Here is a 19037-nt window from a genome sequence, read left to right as displayed (position 1 = left end):
CTTTCACAAGAGGTTTTCATGACAGTATGGTGTGGAAAGCCCCCGCCAGACTTTGACACTTCCCTTTTCTGATGTGCTGTCTTTTGAAACTGGATTACTTGAATCATCAGGCAATACCAGATAATCTGCATCCCTGGACATCCAATGGGAAGTGGTGAAAAGCTTTCAAGACAAAACCAAACAAAGTACAAGAATGTCAGGAGCATTCAGTGGGGCTGGATCTCCAGAGCTGCATGTTTTGGTTGTTGGGGCTTTTTTGCGTGAAAAACCCACATGGAAGTGGCTTTCAAGCCAACTAAGTATTTATAACATGTCCAGACACAGACATTGGGTCATTTTCTCAATAGTCCTATCAAAATGAATGAAAACTCTAACACAGTACGATCCTCACCTGCTACAAATTAACTTCAGTGGTGTCAGTTTAGAGTCTGGGGTTGGAATCATCTGACACAATGCCTTCATTTTCAGTGCAAACTCTGTGATCTGAGCAAGCTGTGCTAGCATTTATTTGGAGAGATTCATCCCTGCCTAAAGTGGCAGAGTGAGATAAGCCAGGTGGATTATGCCTGCTTCCCTCCACTGAGTAAAAAGGGAGAAAGGGTTGACAATCTCAGATGCAGCTATTTACTTAGTCATTGTAAACAATAAGTGTTAGATGAGGTGTATTTGACCCTGATTGTGGCTTTCCATAAAAATCGAGAAGGAACTCTCATTGTCCTGGGCATTTTTAAGAGCTCCATAAAGATTGGACATCAGCATTATGGTCATATATTCTAACCTTTTGCCACACTGTGAACAGCCTCTTAATCCACAAAAGAGCACACAAAAGTCAAATGAATGTAGCTGCCACCCTGAGATGCTTTAAGGGGTCTTAATTTGGAAAGCAAGACTCCCAACCTGTCCAAACTTGACCCCATGCCCTGCATCAAGGTGGGAAACAAACCTGAAACATCAGACACGTCAGAACTTGTGGAGAGAAAAGAGTTGAATGCAAAGCTCTGTATATAATGCAGGCTGATTATATTTTGGGGAAAGTCACAGGGATTTCTGTACTGGAGAGCTCCATGATGCAGAGGCTTAAACGGCAATCTGTGTAGCCAGTCACAGAAGTGTTGACATCAAAAGGTCTTTGCTGGTGGACATGTGGGTATTCAGAAAATATAGGTGTCTATCTATGAATAGGAATTTTAAGATCCTTCATCTTTAACTTTTGTACTCCAAATAGCAGCTACCTCCAGTGCCAGTTCACCCTTAAGGACTTGCACCTTTACAGAAATGTGTAAAAACCTCTGCAAGTGCAGGAGAATTGGGCTCCAGAGAACATGTACATGCAATAGTATGTATCTATGGTGTCTGACTTTCAAGCCTTGGTGGTGCTGCCTTTGAAGTCAATGAGAATTTTGCTATTGACCTCAGCTGGAATGAGATCAACAGGAACAAGCCCTTAGGTAAATATGCTCAGACACATTAATCAAAGGTGTGTTTGTTTCCTTAATGACTTTTTGGACCCGTCAGAAGGGAGGATTTCAGTTTGTTTCAATAGAGTGAGGGCAGCTTTAAGAGTGCAGTTATAAAAGCCAGACTTTTAAGGTATTTTGCAATTGTCTAAGTAGGTGGTATGTATGCCTTGAAGCATTTGGTTTGAACGCAAAGGTCACCCCAGAGATGTGTGTAAATGTCTCCTGGATTTCTCTTTTTTTGACTGTTTTTTCTCTATCTCTGCAGTGCTTGAATTACCTTTCACACCAGTGTCGATGCAGACAAACTGAACAACCTTTGTTTTGGCTGGAGATATAAAACAGTTTTAGCTAATTTTCTGACAGATTTTCTTCCAACCTAATCTAAAATCTCTTTGTTTTTATGTGCTACTAATCTATTGTGTGCATGACAGCATTAAGTCGTGCCAAATGAAAGAACCAGTGATCAAAAACTTGTTGCTAATATCTCATTGAGATGCAATTAGACATTTTTACTTTTGAAAATTACCCTACATTTTAATAACAAAAAGAGAACTTGAGATGCTTTAATAATGTGCATTTTTTTAAGAGAAGGAATTTCTATTTGACACTGGCAAAGAATTAACTGTAAGCACATATTATGTGCTATAGATTTCATAACACAGGCACAGACCAACACAAAGATACCTGTGTACACACGCTCAGACTTTTTATCCTTTTTACCTAACCTGCTCTCTAGAAGAATGTAATGACCTTGAAAGAGGAAGAAACAAAAATGAAACCATGCTGAAAAACTTTTATCTTTTTATTATTGGTGCCTTTACATTAATACTGCTGTTTTGTGCTGAGAAAACCAATCTGTTACACATAAGGTAACTGTAATATACAACATAGAAATGCAGTCTAAGTTAATTACAACAAGGAGCTACAAAAAAAATTCGTAGGAAAGAAGTCACCTAACATTGCAACTGTGCTTGCAACAAATCACTCCCTTACTGCAGGACTATGCACATTGTGAACCATGGTTATTTACATGTCCCTTACGACCGTTAACAACAGAAGGGCTAAAATCAGTCTAAAAAGTTCCAGAACGTCACTATATACTGTACAATCCTCAAAAATAATTTATTACACTGTTTCTAAAAAAAGGTACTAACTTTGCTTTGATTTCTTTTGTTTTCTGGTGTTTTCTGGAGTGCACAACATGTGCAAAATTTTGCCTAACAGTCTAAAAACTCAAGAACTGAACCACGAGCCACAATCACAGAGACGAAGTGGTGGAGTCCAGAACTTCCCTCCCGTTGCAGACGGTGGGTACGTACATACTGGCAGACGCTGAAAGAGAAAGAGAGGGGAAAATCAACTCACTTCAGGACAGCAAAAAATGACAACACACAGGACTAGAATTTATGTTGATCTGGACCATCTCACCCAATTTAGCCTAATGAAAAGTCACTCTGCACGCCTGGGTCAGCAGTGGAGCTGATGGAGGTGCTGCTTGCACTTCTACACGGAAATTCAGACCTGAGGCTGAAGCACCCTCTGGAGAAACCTGATTTCACTTTCCTGACCACTGGGAACACGTAGGGTGATTATGCTTCTACAAGCAGTGTTGGAGTAAAATACATTGGGGTTTTTTTGATGATTCTGCACCAGTGAGTCTCACTTTATAGCACTTTGCATGGTAGTGTGAATTAGTACAGTTAGAGTAGTGCTCAGATATCTCAGTAGAATTAAAATGTGTCTTTGGATTGTATTTTGTTGGCAAGAAATACTAAAGCCTGATCCTTTGAGCTTTCAGATAATTGGAGTGGACATTTCTGTAAGTAAAATATATGTAATTTTAAATCCACCTCTGCATATTAGAACTCTGTGTTGATCTACTTTTTAATTAATAAAAATAAGAATTCTAATTAGATGTTGGATGAAGAGAAGAAATTTTTGAATAACTGAATTTAAAAGCAAGATTATTTCTCACCTAATCCCAGAATAACGTCTGCCTGTGATACGCTTCATTTCTAGGAGCTCTGGATCAGGATTCAATATGCATCCAGAGATGAGAGCCAGATTCTGATAAACTTGTTTGCATTGTATAAAATTTTATACATCAGCTTTTCATTGCTCCAGTGATATTAGATGGCAATTGAATCTGAGTACCAGAATCTGCTTCTAAATGTATTTTTATTTTGACTGCAGAATATATTACTCCATTCTGCTAAAGTCTTGTGGATTTTAATTTAAAAGCAAGCTGGTTTGTCCATCTTTGTTAAAATTATTCACTTGGCATCAAGAATGTGTTTTCAGATGCTCTGTGACATCTTTGCTCACAGTACCACAAAGCTGTTTTTTGAAAGATACATTAGGTTAATGGTAACAGTGACCCAGAGAAATGTGATGCCTTCATCAAAGAAAACACAAGGCAAGCAATGATTTCGTAAACTCAATCACCCAGTGTAAAAAGCAATTTATTCAGCTGACAAGGGCATGCTCAGTCTTTCAGATCTGGTGCTGGCTATGCTCTCAGTGCAAACTGGTTCGTTAAAGATGATCAGCATTATTTTTAGAACAAATAATTCTTTCTTCAAATTGGCTACTATTTCTAATTCTTTCATTGACTGAACAAATATTTCATTTAAAACAGAACTGCTTTAAAAAGAGAAATTTAAAGCCATCTCTTGGACTAACCTAGTACTCAGAGGGCAGGACATATTCCTGATAAACAGGAGATCCAAGAATGAGCCCCTCTTCTGGATTAGGTGATGGAGTTTGGTCTCTCACAACACGAATGTGTGTTTTGAGTCACAGACGTGGAAGCATTGTAGGTAGAAGGCCACAGAGTATCATGTGTCTGGTTTGTGAAAATTAACTATCAGGTCTTGTGTTCGTTTTTCACTGGGTATAACATGGCAGCACATTGAGCTGAATTCTTTATTATTGTTGTTACTTTTATTTCTACTTTTTGTTAGAAAGCAGAAAAATCAGTTCTGCTCAGGAAACCTGATTCAAATCCCTGTCCAACTGCAATGTGGCTACAGGCAAAAGCATTTTTTTTCCCATGAACATCAGTCACTTATCCAGTATTTTTTTAGCCTCTGGGTTTTTTCGAAGTCCAACACATTGATGAACATGAATAGCTCAAATACTATGGTAACTGGGTCAGGAGGATATCAAGATTGGACAGAAATATATGGTGGTAGACAAGAAAATAGTGGCCTTGCCTTTTGAATTCCCAGGCTTTCTCCACAGCACATACCCCTCTTGTGCTGGGATGCAGTTATTAACTCTGCTGGGTGGAGTAAAGAGTTCGCACCAAGTGAACCAAGTCTATCCTGAGACAGTACAAAAGATCTTGCTTTTCATTACAGACCTCAGCAGTGTTAATCGCTGGCCCTACAGGGTTCTGAGTGTCCTGTAGAAGCAGCCAAGAGGTTTCTGAAATATTGCAGGATATGCAAGAGACACTTCACCTTCACTCTGCCTTGTGTTGAGACCAAGGGCAAATGTGTGACATCACCAGAAATTGTGATTTGGCTCCAGTTCATGCTTTTTGATTTCCTCTTTTCTGGCTGTCTCTCATTTTGCTTAGACCATCCAAGGAAAAGAACCAGAGGTACAACACAAGAGCCAGCACTGCTGTGGTCACCTTGCAGCATTCCTACAGAGACAGGAATGGGCAGATCCTGACGTGCTGTCAGTGTGTCTCTTAGAATCATAGAATATCCTGAGTTGAAAGGGACCCATAAGGATCATTGAGTCCAGTTGTTGGCTCTGCACAGGACAAGTCCAAAAATAACACCATGTGCCTGAGAGTGTTGTCTCCTTTACTCGTGCTCATAGCTGGATAACCATGAGTTAATCATATATAAAAGCCATATACCAGGGTTGGTTGGAGCAGGGCTTGGGAAAATAAATTCAGAGAGAAAAAATGTACCAGTCTGGCTATAAACAGTAGCTTCAATTCTCCTTCTGATCCATCTGGAGGACACCTGGAGCAGCTTAAGTGTGTGTGTAGCTCTCCACGTGGACATAACTTGGAAGAATGATATCTTCTGTGTGTAAAAGCCTAGCCTTAATCATCTAGGCACTTAAAATCATTCCTGAGCTCCCTGGGAAGTTTTATGAGTGCTGAAATCAATAAAATAGGCCTTAAGAAAACTGGGGAAGATCACAATGGGGGAAACACTGCAGGGGAAGCAGAACTTATGTAGTACCCTCCCAAATGGGAATTTTCAGATTCAAGTAAGTGTGTACAGATATACACATTTCAAAACACGTATACCTAGGTACATACCCTGCCTCTATTAATCTTAAATCTATATTCTTTTTTTAGTCCAGACTTTAGCTATCAAAATGATCAAAGTTCGGTGCCTCTAAAACAAGTCTCCTTGCTGAGCAGTCAAGTATTCACCTCTGCTTGTGAGCGTGTAGCAAAGAAGAGCTGCGTTCAAATGACTGCATGAGGTGCTCAGTTTAACTCTCATGACCACTATCACACCACAGCTTATACAGTTGACCGTTTCCTCAGGCTCTCCCTCCACTGCTCAGTTTAGGGATGTCATTGTGGCACACATTTAGAGCTAACACTTAGACTATTCAAGAGCATCATGAGTGTCGCTTACCTTTTCTCATAGTCTTTGACCAGTTTTCACGGTTCAGAGAACTCTGTTAAGAACTGTTTGTGTGTCACTTGCTGTCCATGACTCACTATGCTCATGGAATTAATTATCAATGGAGTGAAGAGGTGGTGGCAACCCTGAGATGCAATGAACATGGGAGTCCGTGGAAACAGGAAAAACATTGCCCATTCAAACAACTTGGGTACTTCTGACCTCTAGAACTCTGATACTGAATGAGAACTGGCTTTTTAAAGTTACTAGAATGCCCTGGAGCTAATTATTACCAGTCTGATATTAAGAAGTTTCTGAATGATGAAAATACCATCAAGACCAAAATAAAAACAAGCTGACAGCTCCAGGACCAATGACAGGAATATTTTAGACATAGAATAGAATCAATTTGGATGGCAACTTTTTTTGAGTTCTATAAATGACTAAACAGTTAGGAAAAATAATAGAAATTTATTTAAAATAATCTACAAATAAATGGAAGGAAGTAAGGGAAAATTTTTTGTCTTGAAAATATTGGTATTTTGATAGAGACTAAATTCTCAGTATTATTTTCCCAAATAATTCTACTAGATGGAAACTACAGGGCTTTTTCCATTTTATGTGATGTACCTTTTAGCTCTAATTCTGTGTCTTTCTATGGTTCAAAAAGTTCAACAAGACATCCCATATTCAATTAAGTGTAGTGAGTGAAAGCACATGACTGGAGCCACCTTTCTAAACAATGAAGCAATAAGAGATTCTAAGTCTGGATTTTTATGCTTTTCTTAATGTTTTAAAGCTATTCACAAACCTGAAAATGCAGGCTTTAATGCAAAGATGTGCACTGAGGATGTCTCTCAGTTGCGTGCATGCTTGCATACACACACGTGTTATCCAGTCGTTAAAACAGAAGTATCAAATTCCAAAATCCAATCCAGAATCCAGTACAAAGTATTTATGAATCAAAATGGTTTCTGACTAAGCTTATTCCATAGCATGACAGTATTGTATTGAGAAACTTGGTAAGAGCACTTACACAAAACTCACAAGGGATGAAAATAATCTCATGGGACCAAACTTCTAAGGATTTTGGGAATTCATTGGTCCTTTGGGAGTGTTCAGTGCTTTGGACACATAAGGCCATCTCATTAAATTTTCCAAAACAGCAAATTTGCTGTTAAATTTGCCCTCAAGTGTCAGGGCTGGATGCAGCTCTCACTCTGATGAGATGGAGAACATGTAGAGCCACATGGCTGCCCTTTTGTTAAGGGACCCTTAGCATTCACTCACAGTGTGGTTTGGGATGGGAGGGCCAGAGATGGTTGGGATCCCTTTACCTCCTAATCCCTGCCATGGTGATACACAGCAGGATTCCAAGTCACTTCCATGTTCTGTTTGAAATCTGAAGTGCCAAAGGTTTTGAGCCAATTTTGAAATTTAGGTGACACTCAAAAACCTCAGTCTGGGTTGGTGTGAACTTCCTAGCAAGCCTTGTTCTGTGTCCCCCCTTTCCTCCCTTTCTTATTTCCTTCCTCTTTATAGTTGCAGTGTGATTTCAATTAGAATTCCAGGGTAGACATGCTGTCCACAGAGCTCTGTGAACAAGGTGCTATGTGCTCCCATTTTTTGACTAGTTAAGCTAATTAAGCTAGATTAAAAAAGAAAACCAAAACACAAAAAAACAAAAACCCAAACAAATATACAGATGACCTATTTTTTTTTTTAAATCCAAAAAAATCTCTGAGCAGCTCACCCAGATAAGGAGCAACAGCCTCAAAACAAAATCACTGCTGTGACTCTGCTTGCAACGAAGAGAGTAAAGATGAAGGAAAGGAGGGAAGCAGAGCAGATGAGCTGTCCTTGCAAAAGAACACTGATTGCTTCCCCTGGCGGTGGCACTAACAAAGGGTACTGATCACGCTCCGCATACAGATGCCATTTATGGCATCCTTTGGATGCGTCTGCTGCAGACTTGGTGCCTTTCCTTATAATGCAGGTGATGAGCCATTGAGACCATGCTGCGTTGTGGCCCAGGTTCTGTCAGCATGTCACTTTGACAGGAATACTCCAAGGCAATCTGTTCCTGTCACAGCTGCCAGGGTGACAGTGAACCACAGGGTCTATTTGCTTTGTGCAACAGGCTGGAGTCAGAGCCCTCCAAAAACTTTCTGTTGACTTCAGTGAGCTTCAGAGCAGGCTCTGAGCTGACTCCCATGGGAGCAGGATGAATTTTTCTCTCCAAACACATAGAAAGTGATCCTTTCACAGGGTACAAAGTTCAGCCTATAAAGATCTTTCTGTTGCTGGTAAAAGACTCTTTTTGCCTTTACCCAAACTCACCACAACCCCACATTCTTATAGAAAAACACATTTTTGTTACTTACACTGGGAGTAAGTTGTCCCGGTCCCACTGACACTGAACCTGTTGAGATGGAGTCTGTGAGTGACCACGTTCTTCTGGGGCTGGAAAAGGATGATGTGCACCTTGGGTGCAAACAAGCAGCCCAGCACAACGAAGCCGCTCAGACTCACCGAGATGCACATGGTGGTGGTTTGCACCTAGGACAGAGTGGGTACAAAGCACTGTTTCAGTATGGAAAGCTCTGAAATGCAGAGTACTAGAGACATTATCATAAAACAGCAAGAACCATGATCCTGGGGGTTTGCATCCTTTTCTTCCACAATCCTAGGATTGTACGAGTGAGGTGTGTGGTGCTGTGCCTCTGCATATCAGGGGGAGATTGACTGAGTGTGTTCTCCCTCTGTTTAGTACAGAATGGATATTTCTGCACTCTTTCTCTCATACCCTTGATTTCTAACTTGATGAGGGATCCTTCTGTAATGCCTTTCATGCAATATCTGAACAATGCTGGCTGCAGAGAGAACCAGCTCACACATACTATATGTCACGTGGGTTTATATTAGGTGTCTCATGCAAAGCACCTATCTGAAAACCACTTTAGTCTCTAGCCTCAGTCCTAAGCAGAGAATTTGAGAAATCCCTTGTAGAAATCTAGGTGTAATTTGGAGTAAACATAATAGCTAGTGGCTGTTGTCAGACTGGGCCTGAGAGGTGTCCTAACTTTGAGACACCAGTTTTTGGGCTAAGAAATGAATTGTTTGTAAGGTTGTAGGATTTTAGAGTAGTTGCTTCAGGGCATTTGTTAGCATAGCTTTGATGATGCTATCATTTATCCTTTTTATTCAATAGTATGACTAGGTGACAGTTTAGTGCCTCATTTTCTGTTTATATTCTTTTCTTCCAAGCAGATTCCTTAATTAAGATGTTGAATTAAACTGCTTTAAACTCTACTGCTTAATTTGAATGATTATACATCCACGGCTCATTTTTCCTTAGTTATACTCTTGTAGTTCTTGGGGATTAGCCTTCATCCATGGGAATGCTTCTCATATCTCCTTGTCAGAAATAATTGGTGCGAATTAAAAAATAGAGTAGGGAATGGACTTTGTTGCTTTATATATATACTGAGCACGATTGGTGTTTTGTCATCAATGAGTATAATTAATGTGATCATTTAATAATCACTCTTTACACAACGTGGATTTGGCAAGCACTGTGAAAAGGTACTCAGCTTTCATGGGTGAGTGAACATGGAAGATTCTACAGAGGCTGCGTGAGAAAGGAACACCTTAGTTGTATTTTCTCCTTCACTTCTCTTCATTTTGTCCATGGAGCTATGCTGTCAGGTGGGTGTTGAACTGGGCACTGTATAGATAAGACAAGGGGAGTTTTCTTATAAAACGAGAATAAATGAAGCTACCTTTATTTTCATTAGTTTCAAGGTAAGTTCTCTTCACTATCAAAGCTCTCCTCCCCACCCTGCTTTCCTAGGGTTTGTGCCTCCCGGAGCAGCTCAGTTGCGCTGGCATAGTTACACACTCAATCAATTAAATGATTTGGGTTAAAAATAGCTCCCTCCCACTGGGTTCCTTTTAATCCAGGTCACTACAGTGGTTCAATGTGTAACCTGGCCTCACAGACTGGACTGGTGTGCTGGTGGGGTGGAGGAAATCCTGCTAGACCATGTGTTATGCTGAGGCATGTGGAGAAAAGGGAGCTGATGCAGGACAGCCAGCACAGCTTCACCAAGGGCAAGTCCTGCCTGACCAACTCAGTGGCCTTCTATGATATAGTGACTGCATCAGTGGACAAAGGGAGGGCTACATGTGCCATTTATCTGGACTTCTGTTATGCCTTTGACACAGTCCCCCTCAACATCCTTCTCTCTAAATTGGAGAGTGCTGCATCCAGGTCTGGGACCTCCAACAAAAGAAAGACATAGACCTGTTGGAACAAGTCCAGAGGAGGGCCACTTGGCTGATCAGAGAGCTGGATAAGCTCTCCTATGAACACAGGCTGAAAGAGTTGGAGTTCTTCAGCATGGAGAAGGCTCCAGGGAGATCTTAAAGCACCTTCCAGTACCTAAAAGGGGCCCACAGGAGAGCTGGAGAGGGACTTTTCACAAGGGAATGTAGTGATTGGACAAGGAGGAATGGCTAAAGGGTAGATATAGTTTAGACTTTAGGAAGAAATTCTGTATTATGGTGGTAGTAAGACACCAGAACAGGTCACCCAGAGGGGCTGGGGACTCCCCATTCCTGGAGGTGTTCAAGACCAGGCTGGATGTGACTTCAAATAACCGGAAGGAGTCTTTGCCTTTGGCAGGGGGCTGAAGTTAGATGATCTCTAAGGTTCCTTCCAACTCAAGTCACTCTATGATTCTATTCTATGAAACACAGCCTTTGCCTGAGACAATTGTCCAAGTGTTTCTTAAATTCTGTCAGGCTTGGTCCTGGGATGACTTCCCTGGGGAGCTTGTTACAGTGCCCAACCACCTTCTGGGTGAAGATCCTTCTTCTAATATCCAGCCTAAACCTCTCCTGACACAGCTTCATGGTGAAGGCTGAAAGTCTGTGACCTGTGGCAGCAGGCAGATGGCTCCTGCTTTACTGGCAGATCTGCAGTTAGAGCGTGGGTCAGTACCCTGGTAGCAGGGTGAGGAGGGGAGCTGTGCTGTGTTTTGGGATGTTTGCATGGATGAGCAATGGCTGCCAATAGTCAGTACGGATTTACACAGGAAAATTGTTTAACCACACTGACAGACTTCTACAGTGAAATGACTGGCTTGGTGGATGGTGAGCGAAAGTGGATATACTTTGTCTTTAGTAAGATTTTTAACAGTCTCCTATGACATCTTTGTTGACAATCTGATGAAGTACAGACTAGATCAGTGGACAGTGAGGTGGAATGAAAACTGGCTGAACTGCTGGGCTCAAAGGATTTTGAGATCAGTGGCTCAAAGCATTGAGATCAGTGTCTCAAAGTCCATTATTCATTTAGGAGCAGAGTAAGCAGATAGGGCATATTCAGCCTAAAATTGTCTTCTGTGGGTTTTGATTCGTTGTGGGAGATGTAGAATTCAGAGCTGTGCACTGGTGCTTTTTGACACCCACAGATGTGGGTCACTAGTTGTCCTAGGGATTGATATTAGGACTAATGCATCTTAAAACCTTCATTAACAATCTGGATGCAAATAGCAGGTGTATTTGCTGCAATCCCAACATAGCTAACTTGCTGTCTAGTACCTGTCATATAGGGTTCATAGAGGGACATTTCTGCTTCAGTAATGGTATGAATGTATCCTATGTTGAACTACTTTTTTTTTGTTCTTTAAATACTGTGATGAGTTCAACTACAAATCTCTGGATAAATTCCCAGGAACTCTCCCTTTTTTTTCAGAAGGGTGAGTCCTAACTGATGTTTGTGCTTAACGATGAAATCTCAAGCCATCCAGCATTAATTATTTTATTGCTGCTATTATGTTTCTAAGGTTGTTTATTGGGGATGCTAGCAGAACTGGGCTACACTAGGATGGCACAAGTTGATTCAGAGTCAATATGTGACACTGCATGGAAAATAAATACGGGTTTTTCAAAGGAACCCCAGAAGTGCAGACTTGTCATGAAAGTATCAAAAAGGTGTTAAAAGCATTTTCTGCTGATTTTGTAGGACTTGAGTTGGCTTATTTGGAATCTTGAATTTAAATTAAATGCCTACAAGTGGTTTTGAAAACTCCACTCAGGACATAAGGCTGTAAAATTCTGCTTGAACAATCAAGTCATGCTCCTCTTGACCATTACTGTCTGTGCTGTCCACTCATGTGACTGTCTGCACTGATATTTCCCTTCTTCTGTGTCTGTCTTCCTGATTGCTTTGGGTGTCCGGAGCTGTTCCCTAGTGCCTTTCTTAAACTTTTCCTTCATTAGTTTCAATCCATTACTCGCTATTCTAACTTCTCCTGAGACTGAATAATCCCTTCCTCTCTTTTTGTTGCCTTGAAATTATTTATAGTCGTGATCACGTCTCCCTGGGTTTACTCTTGTCTAGACTAAATATATTTAGCTCTTTTACTGTCACTCTGCGTGTCCTACTGCGTCATTTCTTATCTATCCGTGTCTTCTCGAGGATTTCAGTACCTTTCCCAAGCTGAGAAAAGTAGTATTAAATATATTGTTTCAGGGTGGTCACACCAAAATTAAGTTAAATGACATTATTAGCTCCACAGTTTTATATGGTATTTCATGTACACACTAATAGCAGTAATACCCACCTAAGCTAATCTACCTTTCTTCTGGGCAGAATGTTGAACTAATTCCCTTTAAACTGCTGTAAGAGCCAACTCCTGCACTCATTTCTCACATCATAATAACTGTGAGATTTCCAGTGGAGCAGATCTGAATTTTTTTCTCAGACAATTTCCTTCTGTTTAAAAATACGATTTTATTGAACCTGAAGCTTTGCAACACCATGTGACAATTTAAACAATTTAATGTTTTTAAAATTTGTTGGTGTAGGCTGACCAATATTTTATGCTCAGTGAGGTATGTGTTTTACAAAGTGTAGAAAGAATAAAAAGTTCTATCTTTAAGAATAACATTTGTTGGATTTTTTTTTTACAGACCCTCTTTAATAGGAAATTTTGAAATTCTATCCTTATATTTTTTACTTGGAAGAAAATACCATGTTTCAATAGTAGATTCTTTTGCAGAAGGAGACTATGTAGCTCAGATTTTATTTTAAGGCCCATTTCTGCCAAATAACTCATTATGACTCATTCCAGCTCATGATCTACTAGGTTTTTCTGTTAGGACTATGATGTCAGATACTCATGAACCTATATGAATACTTAATCCATACTCCATGCCTCTGTCACAATCAGACTGATAGTACTAATCCTTTCCAGATCTAACTGTACATGCTCTTTTTGAAATGAGACCATCTTTCTCAGAAGCAAGCCAAAATCTGCTAACATTGAAAGAGAACTTTTTTGCAAGGGATCCAGGGGACAAAAGAACTGAAAGAATCTTTTAGTGAATGCTGATCCTCTAAAGTGATGCATACGATTTATGGAAACATATATCCAAAGACTTACTCTGTAGTCACTGGATGTCACATAAAATATAGGGAGAAAGGCCAGCCAAATGATGCACGTTGTGTACATTGTGAAACCGATAAACTTGGCTTCGTTGAAGTTCTCTGGACATTTCCTTGTTTTGAAGGCATATACAGTGCATAAGACTACGAGGATTACATCATATGTTAAGGAGATTAACATACTGGAATCCTTGACATTGCATTTCAGTATGACAGTCTCTCTCTTCTCGGGAACAGTGTACCGCCTGGTGCCCGGGGCCTCCAAGATGAGCCACACAGACACCACCACAACCTGGACTAAAATGAGACTCAGGCAGATGAAGACCTGAGAACTGGGGCTGATGAACTTGGGCCTTTGAGCCCCATTCTTTACACCATCGAATATTCTGGCTATGCAGTTCGTTTTTGTCAGAAGGGCAGAGTAGCAGACGGCAAAGGAACTTCCCAGCCCCAAACGACGGAGGGTGCAGATGGCTGGAGAAGGCTTGGCTATGAAGAAGAAAGTCATGCTGTAAGACAGGAAGACCCCAAAAAGCAAAATGTAGCACAGTTCACGGCCAGAGGCTTTGACCAGGGGAGTGTTGTTGTGCTTGATGAACACCCCAATAACCATGAAAGTACAAATAAAGCCTAGGCATGCAATGGTAACAGGACCTATTGCCCAAGCATCTTCCCACTTGATGTAGTCTTCTGGTAGGTCGTAACAGCCAGTCAGGTCAGCTGTGGGCCATTTTCCGGGTCCGCAGTCTGCACAAGTGAATTCATCAGCCAGGTACTCATAGGTTTCACAGGGAATGCAAATCCAACAGCAGACATCTCCTGGTTGCATATTCTTCATCTCGTTAGGAGCGCAGGGGTCGCTGCACTGGGAGACAGGGACAGAGCTCCTGGACCACTGGATAGAGTCTACCTCAAGTGACAGAGTTTCTGCCCACTGACCAACCTTCACGTAGGAGTATTTGTCTCCAGTGTACTGGAAATTGAACACGTTGTATCGTCCTATCCCATCTCCATAGGCGTCAAATTTGACCATACTGTCCGGATCATTGGGAGGGTTAAAGGGAGCTGTGGGGAAAAAAAAACAAAACAAAACAAAAATTGTCAAAGAATGTTATTATCAAAGCTGCATCTGACTTTTTTTCAACCCTTTGGCAAGCACAGGCACCTGACAGCTCAAAGAATCCAGTTGTCAACAGGTAAGTCAAGACGTATTTGCCTCAGTTTTGAACTTGGAGGAAGAAAAGAGCTCAGATAGTACAACTCTATTTCACTTTATTGTATGAGATATATTTGTAAATGTAAGATGACCAATATGCTTACTGTTTTTTGTCCTGGAGAAATCAATTCTCCAGTTATTTCCCCCAGTATGCAACCACTGTTACCTTTCACATTTTCTCTTGAATGAAAGAAGTCTGCTTCTAACTGAAACTCAATATTATTTCGTGAAACTTGGCTGCCATGATACAAGAAAATTTAAATGGTCAGATCAATAAATGCTGTTTTGAGGCCAACAGTCTGGAATACAGTTGAATAGAGGATTCATTTTGAGGATGATGGAGAAGTAACTATGAAGTCCTCAACAATTTCTTACTATGTCTTTTCACTTCTCCCTGTGTAGTAGGAAGTTTTGCATCCCTTCTATTTTGTTTCAATTTTACCAGTTTCTGATATTTCTTATCTGGTCTGAGGTTCCAAGCACATGCTGCTTTGATCCTGTATCTTGTTTGGGGAATAGATGAAAAAACCACAAACTGTATCTGTGACCTTTTGTGAAATCAATATTGTAACACTTCCAACTGGTAAACTCTGGAGAGTTTTGTTTTTCCTCCAGCTGAGGCTTATGCAGGGAATGAAGAAATATTAAAAATGTAGGAGGAAATTGCATTTACCATGTGATTTATTGGCCATTTGCTGCAGCATCAAAGGTGAAAGGCTTTATAGGCAGGAAGTGAAAGGGGTTTTTTGCCACTGATGAGCAATAAAGGTGATTTTAGTCCCCAGTGTTTTTGGTTACAGAAGTAGTTCCACTGTCATTGCTGGAATAAATCTATTTCCCTACCTCTGTGCCCATGCTGTGCTTGAGCATGAAAATATCGTATAAGGGTGTAATATCTTCCTCCACTTCAGTTTCCAGATACCTTGGATTTCTTATGGTAGATTTATTTAGTTTCTTTAAAGCACTGAGGCCAAATTCTTTCACCTTTATTCCTGCAGTGTTACCTTATTTTGCAATACACTGGCTAAGGTCAGTAAAAGGGACACTGGATTTTGGCACAGAATCCCCAGATGTTGGAGTGTTGAAATGTAACCTGCATCTCCTCAGGTGCTGCACTTGGAGTGCATTTCTTTCCCAGCTTTCTGCTCATTGTAGAGCAAGGCTGGAATATGATTTAACCCACCTATACTATCTTCTGGGTTTGAGTCAAGACTGCTTGTTCCTATCCCTGCTCACTCCTGCACCTTACCATGTCACCTGCGTCAGCTCCAGTGGTGGAAAGCCTTGGTTTGCAGGATTACAGAATCATAGAATTACAGAACGATTTAGGAAGGAAGGGACCACTGGTCCCTGGTGGGGTCATCTGGTCCAACCTCCCTGCTCAAGCAGGATCATCCTAGAGCATATGGCACAGGATTGAGTCTAGACAGTTCTTGAATATCTTCAGTGAGGGAGACACCACAGTCTCTCTGGGCAACCTATTTCAGTGCATAGTCACCTGCACATAAAAGAAGTTCTTTCTCATGTTCAAGTGTTCCAGTTTCTGCCCATTGCCTCTCATCGCATTGCTTGGCACCACTGAGAAGTGCCTGGCTCCCTTCAGATACTGATATAAATTGATGAGGTCCCCTCTCTGTTGTGTCTTCTAAAGGCTGAATAGGCCCAGCTCTCTCAACCTTTCTATATAAGACAGATGATGCAGTCCTCTTATCATCTTTGTAGTCCTCTACTGGACTTGCCCCAGGAGCTCCATGTCTTTCTTGTATGGTACAGATTAGGACTGGGTAGCCCAGGAATTTGTAAGAGGTTTATTTTATCTTTTTCTACACTGTTGGCACCTAGTTGTACCACTCTGCAGTCCAACAAGACTTCTGAGTGCACAAAATTTAAAACCAGCATAATACTCTTCCAAATGGCCAGCCCTCCTGGAAATTACATGCTCTAAATTAAACAGCTAGCTAAATTCAAAATATAGGTCAACAAGAAGAATATTAAGCTTCCCTTCTCTTTCTCCTCCTCCTCACGCACAGGCACGCAAGCTCTCTCATCCAGGAGCAACATTAAAACGAAATCATAATGCAGCACTTAACAGCTCTTCAATAATGTGTTGTCATTGCCAGTGTCTTATTTCATTATTCATGACACTCATATAGATTGTAGAAGCTGTTAACACAGCAGCCCAACTTTAAGAGCTAATTTATTCACTTTGGTGTTATCCAGGCCAGCTCCTGAGGTGGGCTGAGAGCCTGTGACTTCTACTGGCACTAAGGGAGCTGCAGGTAAGCAAGACAAACTGCAAACTGGTTGTTTGGCATCATAACTTGAAGGGCACAAATACCCCAGTGTAAGTTACCTTACGGTCTGAAATACCAGCACTTTTCATGAAAGAATTTCCTCTGTGTAACATGTTTAACAACTTCTTAGTTCTGATAGAATATTTATCATTTAAACAGAGTAAAGTATTTTCCTTAGACTTTGCAGGTAGGTACAGAAGGCAGAGCAGGTAATCTCACATATAATTAGTTTGGAGCTCATGTATAGTTGCCTTTCACGGGGCTGTTCTCATAGTACAAGTATAAACAAAAGACTTTTGTAGGACAATATGTTTTAAGTTGACCAAAGCTCGTAGCTCGAAACATTCCTTTTTAGTGGCTGCTGATAGAGGAAAATAAATCACTCTCTTTCAGATGGAAAGGATGAAATCATTACACCAAACAGTGATGTATTTAATTATAGTATGGTAAGCCAAAGCCTACAAATGAGCTGACTGGGTGGCAGCAATTAATATATCCACTGATTACATATAAAATCAGTAAGGCATTTTAATGTATCATTTATCAACATATTGTAGGTGCTGTAGGATCACTTTCAAAAAGCAATGGTTTCAGAAAATATGATGTAATATTCACCAAAAAAGTAAGACGCTTATAGGCAAGAATGGCATATCATAAAAAAGCAGGACTTTATTTTTAGTGTAAAAAATGATAATTTTTGCAAATTGCTTTTCCCAGAGATGATGTCAGTCTATGTCATAAGTCAGTCTGCAAATTTTCTCCAGTTACATTTCAGTTTTGAGAGGAACCCTACAGTCTTTATAGCAGGTATTTCTGGCAGGTCTTTTTCAGAGTTGTAGCTAAGCTGTTTTAGATTCATCCCTTGGGACAGAAGAGACAAGAGTCTCTGGATCTATCCACCTGTTAGTTTAGAAGCTATCTGAGTGACAATACAAACTTTGTCTCCTTTGAGCAGTGTCTTTGAATCTTACTCTTGCCTTGTACTTCATGAAATGAATTATTCCTGTGTAAAGCAGTTATCCGTGAAAAATTTTGGAAAATAAGTTATCAAGGAAAAGAAAGGATAATTAAAAGTGACTTAAAGACAAACCAATGATGCTTTGTGCTCCAACTTGCAGCAGTTCAGCAACGAAGATGTCACAGCAGTGATGTTTATGAGTGCAGAAGTGCAGAAGACAGAAACCTATGGAGCACTGGTGCAGGCAGCCACCTCTGTCAGCTCACTGGAGATATCCTACTGGAGGAGAGGATGCCAGTGTGCAAGTGGAGGACAAACTCCTTCAGCTTCAGATAAGAGAGAAATCACTACAGATTTATGGCTGTCTCCATAGCAGATATGGATAAGAACATAAAATAACATCATAGCTTTTATGTAGTGAATTATATAACTTGTTTCCATCTTCCTACAGTGGCATCAATTTTTCCAGAAGTCAAATAACTTGTGAATATGTGCTTATGTGCTGTTGGAAGCAGGGAAGTTGCTTTCATTTAGAAATTTTTATTGTTTTTGGTGTGAGTGATGTACAGCTCTTGGAGACATGAAAAATTTCAGAAAGAAAGTTCTGAAGCGGGGGGGTATTTTTTTTTGAGGGCAAAACCATTATTTGAAGAGGTGCTATCAGAAGTATTTTTAAAATGCTTCTAAATCTGCACATTGCCTCAGTTGGGCGAAAAATACTCCAGGACTTTTTAACCAGGAATGAGTAGATGAGGAAAACAAAGCTGTTTAAAACCTAAATAGGCACTGGGAAACTTTTAAGAGATCAAGCAGCCTAGGAAAAGATGAATGTCATTTTAACTGGCTTGGAATTGGACTGGGTTTTGTTTGTCAGCATCTTTGGGCCAAAAAGGATATTCTGTATACAGTCTTGCATGCATCTGTCACAGAGCTGAATGTACAGATGTTGTCTTATAGAAAACATCATCAGTAACACTTCCTGGTAGGGATGATGACAGATAAGCCTACATCTGAGAATATCTTTCATTTCTGTAAAACACGCATCTGTT

General features: G+C 40.5%; 1 protein-coding gene across 4 annotated transcripts in view; it reads right to left on the bottom strand.

Moving 5' to 3' along the window:
- Positions 1-2241: 2241 nt before the first annotated feature.
- The window catches only part of GRM3 (glutamate metabotropic receptor 3), a 103463-nt gene continuing 86667 nt past the window's right edge, over positions 2242-19037 (bottom strand). For all 4 annotated transcript variants that reach the window (XM_017807847.1, XM_017807850.1, XM_017807848.1 and 1 more), the window contains 3 exons: positions 13519-14585; positions 8449-8623; positions 2242-2792 (listed from right to left, as the gene is read on the bottom strand). In XM_017807847.1, the coding sequence (XP_017663336.1) occupies positions 2719-2792; positions 8449-8623; positions 13519-14585 (1316 nt within the window). In that variant the 3' untranslated portion in view covers positions 2242-2718. The remainder of the gene's footprint in view (positions 2793-8448; positions 8624-13518; positions 14586-19037) is intronic.

Source organism: Lepidothrix coronata, unplaced genomic scaffold (assembly GCF_001604755.1).
Source record: "Lepidothrix coronata isolate B3197 unplaced genomic scaffold, Lepidothrix_coronata-1.0 Scaffold20, whole genome shotgun sequence".
Classification (NCBI taxonomy): Eukaryota; Metazoa; Chordata; class Aves; order Passeriformes; family Pipridae; genus Lepidothrix; species Lepidothrix coronata.
This window is presented reverse-complemented; position numbering and strand designations above follow the sequence as displayed.